Raw genomic sequence first — 10,875 nt, forward strand, 5'->3', positions numbered from 1 at the left:
AACTTCTCCACCTCATGCTCTCCCAACATTGAGACACAAGCAGAACAACTGCAAGACACTGGTGGACATGTTTTTGAACGTGTTTTTGAACTTATCAGAGGAGGAGCTGTGCCCCAGCTGATGCTGCTCATGCCTATGGTGGCGTTAGCCGCAGACTCCCCCCATGTAGACCAGAGCTTCTGGAGCAGGGCCACAAGCACAGCCAGGTGGGATCTCATCTTCATGTGGAGCTGGGGTAACCAACGGCGGGTCCAGAACTTTCGCACAAAGAAGCAGACTTTCCTGGAGGTTTGTGAACAGCTTGTCCATACCCTACAGCACCAGGATACCCACATGAGGGCTGCCTTGCTGGTCCAGACATGGGTTGCTATAGTCATCTGGAGGCTGCTACAGATCTAACTGATTTGGAGTTGGGATGCCAACTGTGGGCGTTCTTATGGCCGAGGTTGAGAGGTGATGTAAGGGATACCTGGGCCTGACATGCTTTGAATGATCAATTACGAGTGATTTCTTCTGTCCCTCAAAAATTAGGAAAGCTAACTCACTTCTGTTTATCCCAAAAGAAGAGCCACCTATGAAGACAATAAGAAAATGGTTCACATCATGTGAGACATTTTGTCTGAGGATTCACTGATCAGCCAAGGTTGGGCATTTCCCTCCCCAGCTATAGAAACCAAAATGGCTAAATGAGGGTATTGTTCATCACCTAGGCAAGAATCTCTCATTATTTTCATATTTATAGATCTTTTTCTCCCTTCCAACCTAGTTACAAAAATTCCAAGTTACTAAACAAGTGTCAGATTCTGTATTCCTCTCAAAAGTGGCCCATGGCATGTTGAGTGGATCAAGAAGAGATGGTTGGGGAACTAGAAATGTAGCTTTTGAAGATCAAATCGGGCAAACTGTTACCTGAAGAAATCCAAGCCACCTGTTTTCACCCCTAATTACAAACTATACATTGTTTCCTTGTAAATCAAATATGCTGTGAATAATCTGTCACCCCAAATTAGAAGCTGCACATTTGTTTGCCTCCAGATTTAGAAGGTTATAAGGATTTTGTTGGTTTTCATTGTAAATCGTTGTTGCACTCTAATAGTAATAGAAATTGTTTGGCACAAGGAAGGAGAAATGTTGAAACATATAAATCAGGATATAACTGTGGGATATTAAGAGAATTGCTTAAAACAGGGCATCCCAATTGATAGTAAGGGCAAATAATGAAATACAGTCCTTGAAATGAATCAAACTTAAAAAGCCTCTGACACCAAAAGGATTAAGGAAATTTGTTATACACCATCGCCATCTACAGCAAACTAGTGGAAGCATCAGAGAAACGATGGGAGCTGAAATCTGAGGCCCCGCTTGGTTCATATCCAACAGGAATCAGAGGATGGCCTCTCCAAGCAGCCCTGAAATGAGGATAATAAACTGAGGTCATCAGGACTCAGTGGAGTTGACTGAATCCAACACAAAAAGCTGCAGAATCCCAAGTGTGACCAACCTCCAGGCAAGCCATGGGGAAGGACTCTCCCCCATCCCAGGGTTGAGAGGATAAGAAGTGGTGAGATTTCATCTCAAAGATTGTATTTCCCTTTCTAATCTTTAATAGAAATAGCTATTGGTTATCTTGCTGAGTCTACACTCTCTAGTGAGACCTTAAGTAACCATATTTTAGATTTTAACTCCTTGATAAATCCAAGCAAATTGGCCTAAGAGAAATTGAAAAGAATTATGTTATGAATAGCAGTATAGAAATTAGTTGTGTATGAGTATTTGTTTGAGATAGAATTTTGGACCTGTCTTTCCACTTGAAAGCTGAGGTCTTTGAGACGCATAAGAAGGAAACACTAAAATGCCAAAGAAAAGGTGATCATGGTCGAAACATAACCTCACTCTCTCCACCTCCATTGGGTACAAAAGAGGAGGCACTGAAACCCCTAGCCCAGGACCCTCCAAAATGGAACATGACCATAAATTGCAAGGGTTGGTATCAGGTCTCCCTCTTCCCACTCTGATACAATAATTAAGGCAGCACTTTTTAAAAATGCATACTTGCGGCTGATGTTGAAGCATCCTGATATTTATACTTTTTTAACAACACACATAAATGACAAAACAAAATCATTACATTCAGCATCGATATTACTTATAAAACGATCAAAATTTAAAATGATCTTCTGCCCATATGTTCAAAAAACTAATTTCTATGTCACCATTAAGTACAAGATTATTTAGAATCTCTTTTTTGCATATTGTTGTTGCTTTGAATGAGATGGGTGGTTTTTGTGATTAAATAACAATTTAACTGTGAGGTCAGTGGATTAATGTGTATATTAAACGCTGGTATGTGTTTTTTATTTTCATTTTGAAGATGTGGCTTACTTTAAATAATGGAATTATTGTAGTTGGTAAGAAAAGGCATAATTATGGTTCATGAGGAGTGAAACAGACATTTGGAATGGTGACATCACCTTCAAGGTTTCCATGCACAAATCTTTATGCGTTACTACCCAGTCCTGTCCATTCATATTATAGGTTGCCCTTACTGCTGCTCATTACCACTTGGTAAGCTTCGCTAGGTAAGAGACAGTGGTGTCTAACTTATTTGTCTTGTTCGTCTGTGTCAGGCTGGCATGACCACAAACAGGAGGCGCAATGTCAAAGATGTCACATCTACAAACAGACCAATACCCCTTTATGGAGCAGCAGGCCGTATGTGGTGCCAGCCATGACTTTGTCATTGGATGAAATGCCATAGCTGTGATAGATCTAGTCGTTCCTTGCAGATGTTCTCTTCTAGGTAAGCTATTGAATGGACAGCTGCCAGTTTATCATATATAGCAGAGTTAGGTTCCAAGAATGGTAAAGACAGTGTAAAGGAAATGTACAAGGAACCAAACACTGAACAAAGCTGTTTTAAATAAAAAATATCTTTGTTAGGATCTGATGTTACTGGCCCCAATCTGCGCTATATGGAATTTGTTTGTCACTGAGGGCAATACCATGTAGATAATCGTTTGTCACTGATTATATTAGGTAATTTACCTTGTTTGACATTCCTTAGCGAATTGGTGATGTTAGTCAACACATAGCTACCTTACGCTGCATAGACAATTTCCATACCAATACGGTGCTCTTTTAAAATATATTATTTTTTGGAATTAATTTATTCATTTTTACTTGTCTGGTTAAACAATTTAGCAATTTCACACATATTATAGACAGTATATTTTTAGTGGTCAGACCATTAATACCATGTAAAGCAGGTTGAGTAATTAATTGTTTGGAACCTTATGCACTAAATATTTAGCATATCTTTTAATATTTTCCATACTCTGTTCTAAATAGACCTTTCTGGTCCAAATACCCAGAAATGGAACCAACAATTCCCTCTAAACCTTGGAGTTGCCTGGTCTGAAAGATACCAGATGGTGCGATAGTTACCTTGACAGAAAACATCCCAAAATTAGTTTGCATCATTATTACCCGACCAATTCCCTTGCAGTCTGCACTTGTTGGAAATTTGTACCAAGTTTCTAGCAACACTTATCTATTGCTTATTATTTTCACAAATCTCAGTAAAATACCGTTTTATCTCTGTGTATGCCAAGAACAAAAGCTTACGTACAGGCTTTAATATATTTTAATATATAGGACGCTGTGGAAAATGGTTCACTTTAGCATAAATATGGATTCTCTCAAAAATACCTAACATTGGGCAAGTAATTTTGGTAACATGCCCCTTGGTGAAGGCCCAGAGCACATAGCCTCACCCTCACTAAGGGTCCCATTGCTCAGCCCCTCCCCCTCCTCGGTGTGGTCTACTGGTTATAGCATCTGGCTCTGAAAGAGACACTGAACACCTCTCTCTCTCTCAGCCTGTTTTCAAAGGCCTATGCCAGTTCCTGCAGCGTTCCCTCCATTCACCCACACTTCTGACAACCCCCAGGCAGCTGGTGCCAGAGTAGGGCTGACACTGGCCCTGTGACCCCCTAGCAGCAGACATGGCTGGAGCAGACTCCCATACAGTGCCATGTGCAGACACCTGCATTCCCTGGGGCCGGACAGGGTCAGTGCATGCACCACACACCTTTCCTGCAGACAAACCCAGAGGCCAGGTTACAGGCGCCTGGTGCATGAGGGAGAGACGGAGCAGAATCAGAGACAGCCCTTCACCCCATGGCTCCTCTGGGCAGCACCGCACTCCCCAAACACACACCAAAGAGCCCAGGGCGGCAGTCCCCTCACGTACCCCAGTCTGTGACTGCACCCCCAGCTTGGCTCCGTCCCACCTAATACAGAGCAGGGTCCCCTTGACTCCCAGAGGGGGCTGAGCCCATGTAGGCCTGGCTGGTCTTTTCCTCAGGTTCCATGAGTGAGCCATCCCCTCTGGGTCCACATGGTGTGTGTTGATCCTCCTGGCTCTCCCGCCCATGCCTAGGGGAAGAGGGACCCCCATCCTGCCACCCAGGGCGCTGCCCTCCCCCAGCCAATGGGCCCAGGGAGAGAGGGCTGCCCCATCCCCAAGTGGCCCCTCACACCACAAAGAGAAAGAACCAATATACCCAGAGGCTCCTGACTATCCCCATCCCAGCGCCCTCTGCGCTGTGTGGGAGTCAGGTCGGGTTAGCGTCTGTCTACACTGCAATTAAGAACTCACAGCTGACCTGTGCCAGCTGATCCAGGCACGTGGAGCATGGGCTCCAGGGAGGTTTAATTGTGCTGTAGATGAACAGGCTCGGGCTGGAGAACAGGCTCTTGGACAATGGAAGCTGGAAGGGTCCCAGAGGCCAGGCCAAAAGCCGCGGATGTCTGACTGCAGTGTAGACCTACCCTTAGAGAGCATCGTTCTGTGTGTCTCAGCAGGGCTAACTCAATACCCTGTACTAGTGTGAGGGAAGGTGTGTGTGTAACTTTCCCTGGGAACCTCCTTGGGATCTTTTCCCTGCAGTATTGATGCTATGTACGGTCTCTGTTCCTGGAGTGAAATGGGCTTTCCCCAAATGGGGGGTTGCTACTTAATCAGGGGTTCAAGACTTGGGACTAGGAGCCTCCTTAACTTCTGGGCCCCCCTCCAGCTACTCTTGAAACCCAGCTGCAGTTGGCCTGAGAGAAACACTCCCCTAGGATGTGCCATGGAGACCTGAACAACCTGGGGTTCTTCCCACCCCTAGCAGTCATCCAGGCCGCCTCCAACCTGCCCTCCTAGCCAGCCACCCACTCACCCTTCTCCATCCCGCCCACCCCACTCTGGCTCCTCCCTCGCAGGCCAGCTCTGGGGTCTGGCTGTGGGGGGAGGATTCAGTGACGGTCTCCCCAGTGAGAACAATCACACACAGAGCTACCCAGCCACGGCAGCTCCACACACGGCCCAGCCTGTGGCTGCCAGGCCAGGTCAGGGAGGGCTCAGGCAGGGCTGCTGCATTAGAACAGTGGGTTTATTGAGGACACGGGCATGGCTGACGGCGCGGTCACTGGAATGGCCTGGCCAGGGCTCCTGTCGCGTGGTCGGGCGGGCGTCTCACCAGGGAAGAACTTTCCCTTCTTGGTCTACAAAGGCCCCATTGTCCTTCTCGGAGAGCAAGGTGAGCACGTTCAGGATCCCTCGGACACTCGCATCCGCCGTCAGTGGGGCCTGCAGGGGCAAAGGAGAGAGGGGGAGGATCATGGCATGGCCATGGGATGGGTCAGGGTCTCTGGGCAGAGCCCTGCAGACAGTAATAGTAGCATGATAGAAGAGGAGGGTTGGAAGGGAGCTCAGAGGTATCTAGTCCAACCCCTGGCTCAATGCAGGGCCAACCCCGACTCCATCAATAAACAGGTGCCCAGGACGACCAGCTCCCACCTCCTCTGGCTCCCCAAGGCAGCAGTTCTGTTGCTTTGTGATGCCAGGAGCTGGGGGAACTAAGGAAGTGGCAGCAGGGGTCAGTGCCCAGGACACAGCACTGAATCCCTGGGGAGGTGGGCTCCAGGGACAGACTCATTGGGGCAGTTTTCCTCTGTACAGGGTGAAGGTGGAGAGGGCGACGGGCTGAAGCGTAACCATTATCCCAGCAATGGACATCTGCCCATGACATGGGCTACCCCGGCCTCTCCCAGTGACGCACCTACCTCAGGGGAGAGTGAGTACCCCATGTCAGTCTGCACCCAGCCAGGATGGACAACAATGCTCAGGATCCCGTCGCCTGCGTACCCCAAGGACTGGCACTTGGTGAGCATGTTCAGAGCAGCCTGCGGGCGAGACGCCATCAGCAGAGACAGCAGTGTATGGGGGAGGGGAATGAGCCCTACAGGGAATGACCCTACGTCCCGAGGGGAGGGAAGGGGAGAGAGAGATATGGGGGTGAGGATCCTGGTGTGAGCTGCAGTCTCTGATGCTCTCAGTGGAGACAGCAAGGTGCTCTCTGGGACACGACCAGGGAGAAGGGGGCGTAGCTGCACTCCAATGAGCCACTGCTAGTGAGTGGCCTCTGGGGGACTGTGATAGCTGAGTACAATTAGAGCCGTGCTGAGGCTGCTCTAAGTTATGCAGGATCTGGGGGGGCAGGGGAAAGTGTCAATGTGGCATTGATTCTCCTTTTTTCCACCCCCACACACAGTTTCACCAGGTGCAGCTGAGGATATCTGCCCCTTGATTTGAATCTTGTGGTAGTCTCAGAACTGGCTATATTCACCCTAAGGAAGGGCTGGAATGAATAGAACCCTGTGCAGACTCAAAAATTTGGACACAGATCTGTGATAATTAACTTGTATCCGCCCCGTGATTTGCATTCCACATTGTATATCCAGCTGAATCTGCACCTTATCTGACGCTTTGGATTCTGCACAGATACAAAAATTTGGATCTGTATCTGATCCACATCCAGAATTACAGTAAACAGTACAACCCGATGCACATCCGCAGATGCGGATATAAGCGGATATGAAGTGGGTATCTATAGATTTGCAGGACTCTAAAAATTAACAGCTCCATGGAGATCTCCCCTGTCTGTGCCGAGACTGGCTGGTCTAGGGCTGGGTAGCCCCATGGTGGGGATTTCCTTGATGGGACACATGCACGATGGAAGGGTCCTGACCGAGTGGGAACTCCTGAATTCCAGGAGCCCAAGTGAGCAGTCGGCCCCGCCTGACACAGCGGTGGGAGCTAGAACGGCTGGGCAGTGGGGCGGGATCATGGGGAAAGCCCTGAGTTACACTTATTTCTGCAAATAGACGACACAGTCTGAATTCAGGCCCTGTTGGGCGCGCCCTGTACCTTGCTGCAGCGATAGGAGATAACTTGCCCCAATTGCCAGTTATAGACATTCTGAATGGAGCCAGCCTCACTGGACATGTTGACAATGGCTGCCTTGGTGCAGCTCATCCCTTTCTGAGCACTTCCCTGGGCAGCCTTCTTCAGCAAGGGCAGGAACGCCTGAGGGGAGAGGGGAAAGGGGCACCCTGGGGTCAGCGGTGGAGAAAGGAACCTGTCCCGGGGTGATTGGCCCTCTAAGGGGAATTGGGCCCGGCCCCATCTCGCACTGATCAGCTGCAGCTGTGGGGCAGAGACCAGGTCGCTTGGAGATCCCTGGTGCTCGTAGGAGCCAGCAAGTGCTCAGTCTGCGTGAGAGCGCAGGCAGTCGCAGGCTCAGCAGGGGAGAGCAGCCGGTCCGTGTGTGACTCGGGCTGAGGGCTGGCAGTGCTGTGCAGCTGGGAGCTGGCTGGGAAGGAGAAGACAAGAGGCAGAGAGGGTCCCTGGAGGCCCAGGCTGACGGCCTGTGGACAGTAATCCTGGAGGGGCGACAGGTCCCGGCAGCAGACTTTGAGTGGGAGGAAAGGCCAGGAGTGAGATGCTAAACTTGTGTTCAATGGTTTATTTGGGAGGGGAGGGAATGGGACACAAAGACCCCACAGCAGCCACTGTTGGCCATTCTGTGCCATTGACCCAAATGTGACACACCCCCTCTCCCCCCACAGCTGTAACCCCCTTATAACAGCCAGGGAGAGTCAGTGCAGAGGGTGCGCCATGGCTGAGTCTCCTCTTACCCCATTCCAGTTCAGGGCAGCCTAGACCAGCTGCTCCTCTGGATACACAAACGCTGTCTGCTGCAATGGCTCTAAGAGCCCCACCCAGCCAGGCTCCTCCCGCCTGATAGCCCAGGCGTCCCTGCCTCACACTGCCCCGTGCTCCTGACATGGCTACTCTCTGCCCTTGGCTCTCGCACAAGGAACCGAGGAGCAGCTCACAAAGCAGCAGGGACTGGAGCAGAGATTCAGAACGAGTCTGGAGAGCTGCCCCTGCAGCCGAGGCTCAGGTTCTCGACTCGGCCTGGCCATGCCCTGGACCCAGTCAGTTGCCCCTGCTGGGGAGGGTCAGAGGAAGCGCTCACAGCCATTGCTCACTGCAGCTCAGCATGGGTTGCCCTGTATTCACATTCAGTTAGCTTGTCCTCTGAATTGCATCTAGGGAATCGCTCCCTCCCTTAGGTGCGACTCACAGGAGGAGAGTCCAGAGAGGCCACGTAGCCTGAGACAGAGCCTAGCAAGCAAGAAATGCATTTGGCACAGGAGGAAACCCTGCCCCTGAGAACCTCTCTCTCTCTGTACTTGCTAGTCATTTTGTGGGACTATTTGTCAGAGGAAGGATACAGTGCAGAATCCTCGCCATCTTTTCTTTAGGGAAATGCAATCAATTGTGGGAGCTGGACTCCTGGCTCAGAGCCCCACTGGGACAGCGCTAAGGGCTCTGGGTCCATTTCTCGGGTGGTCACTGTCCCATAATGCACCTGAAGTTTGCACAGCGACTAACGCTTCACGGCAGCCCCAAACACGCACACTGGCTTGGCTCGTTGATCCAGGAACCAGAGCCCAGGGATGGGGAGGGCAGATTTCTGGCCAAAGCAAAATCAAACCCGAGTGCAGCTGGTAATGTGCCTGTGTCAGGGCCCTTCCTTAGCTCCCAGCCTTGGCCCGGTCCCATTTGTAGCATGCACCAAGAACTTGTCTCCGGCGCCTCACACTCTGGTATACTTGCCTTCAGCATCCCAGCCTTGTCTATTGACAGATCCAGCCCCAAGTGTGGTTGCTCTGCATGCCCTCCAGCTGTGCTTGCGGTGTCACGGGTCGCTGTGCTAGGGTCACCTCCCTTGAAATGCAAAAAAACCTGCCCCCCACCAAGGCAAGCCAACCACAAGGCAACTCTGCAACCCCCCTTTAACAGCCACTTACAGTATCTAGAGAGAGAATACTTATAGATAAGATTTAATTTAATCGGCCAATTTTTTTACCTGGGTCTAAAGGGTTTCAGTCCACCCCCATTCAGGACAAGCATGCTGGGTAGGTGTGCCATTTCTTCCAAGGATGGAAGGAGCCCAGGATGTGCATGGCAGCCTGGCTTTGGTTTCCCTGTTATCTGTTGGACACGTGTGACCCAATCACCCATACAGCTTTTTATTTAAAGTCCATAAAGTCGAGGTCTGGGTATCGGTCTAATAGGGCATGCACTGCCTGCTGAGGAACGGGGTCCTGCCTGCTGAGGAACGGGGACTTTTGGCACAAATTAGTGAAACATCCAGGTTTATTGATTGTGTGGAAGGGGGAGAGTAAAGGAATGTTTTACAACAGGTCCCAGGCCTGTACGCTAATTAAATGCAAACTTGGTACTGCCTTATGTGAGCTGGCTGAATTAGGGGGAACATTTATTATATTATTTAACATCAATATTTCAAAATTACAATAATTCATATGAAATATGCCATGGCAGGTATTGTTGGAAAGGTTATAATTTGCTAAGTATGATGATATTGTTTATGTGCATGTGTCATATTTGTGTCGGAAGTTATGGATATGTTTGATGTATTTGTATTTCAACCTGTGCTGTGTTTCTGGGTGACACCACAGACAGGATGGCTGCAGCGATAAGCTGCTTAATGGCCCATTAAGGAAACTCACAGGTACAATGGGCCCAGGGAGAGAAAGGAACCCAGGGGCTACACCTGATGAGTCACCAGAAGTTACTGATGTGATGACCCTGGACTCACGCCATCTTATTTCTGTAAATTTCCACAAGCAGCATGGAAAAAGGCCAAAGGACATAAAAGACAGCTACACCACACCACATCCATTTTGTCTTCAGTCAGTCTTCACTTACCTTTAGATCAACTCATCTACAACTGAAGCTGTGAAACAAAAGACAGACCCATCCAGGTACTGGATGTAACCAGAGGGACTATACAAGCCTGCAAACTTCACAATTCTACCAGAAACCTGATACAAATTATTTGAAAGTCCCTAAATATGTATCTGATTGCTTTAATCATTTATCACATCTCTTATAGTTTGTTTCTTTCCTTTTCTAATAAACCTTTAGTTTTAGTCTAAAGGATTGGTGGCCAGCGTGGTATTTTGGGTAAGATCCAGATTTATATTGATCTGGGAATGTGGCTGACCCTTTGGGGTCAGGAGAATCTTTCTGGTAAAGAGCACAGAGTTTTAAATAACTTCTCTCTTTACTGGACCTAGTGGTGGATTGGGAGCCAGAGACTGAAATGCAGTAAAGGGGGCTGTGTGTATTTTTGTTTTAGCTTCTTGATAACCAGCGTGGGGAATCAGAAGCACTGTTTGTGGCTGGTTGGGAAATCTGCCGGGTTGCCAACTTGTGTTCACACACCGTGTCCCAGGATGGAGCTCAGGCGCCAGCAAGCGGCGCGCTGCAGCCGTCAGGTCTGGGTGGCGCAGCCTGGGCTCCCTGCTGCGTCTGGCGCTGGACGTCTCCGGCATGCTTCCGGCCAGCAGCGAGCGAGGCCAGGAGCGCCCCTCTCCCCGCAGCTCCCCTCCCGCGCCGACCTCTGCTGGCTGGGCGCGGAGCCTGACCGCAGCGTGTGGACAGACAGTCTG

At 49.5% G+C, this 10,875-nt stretch overlaps 1 protein-coding gene across 1 annotated transcript; it reads right to left on the reverse strand.

Annotated features, from left to right (window-relative positions):
- Positions 1-5,433: 5,433 nt before the first annotated feature.
- Positions 5,434-8,176, reverse strand: LOC137144216 (C-signal-like). Its single transcript, XM_067534429.1, has 4 exons — positions 8,156-8,176; positions 7,256-7,414; positions 6,112-6,231; positions 5,434-5,635 (listed from the first exon to the last, which is right to left on the reverse strand). Exons 1-4 carry the CDS (start codon positions 8,174-8,176, stop codon positions 5,522-5,524), a joined length of 414 nt encoding a protein of 137 aa, XP_067390530.1. The 3' UTR covers positions 5,434-5,521.
- Between the last annotated feature and the right edge of the window lie 2,699 nt (positions 8,177-10,875).

The sequence above is a fragment of the Emydura macquarii genome, unplaced genomic scaffold (assembly GCF_026122565.2).
Source record: "Emydura macquarii macquarii isolate MOO-44397 ecotype Brisbane River unplaced genomic scaffold, CSIRO-AGI_Emac_v2 contig_3401, whole genome shotgun sequence".
In the NCBI taxonomy this organism is placed as follows: domain Eukaryota; kingdom Metazoa; phylum Chordata; order Testudines; family Chelidae; genus Emydura; species Emydura macquarii.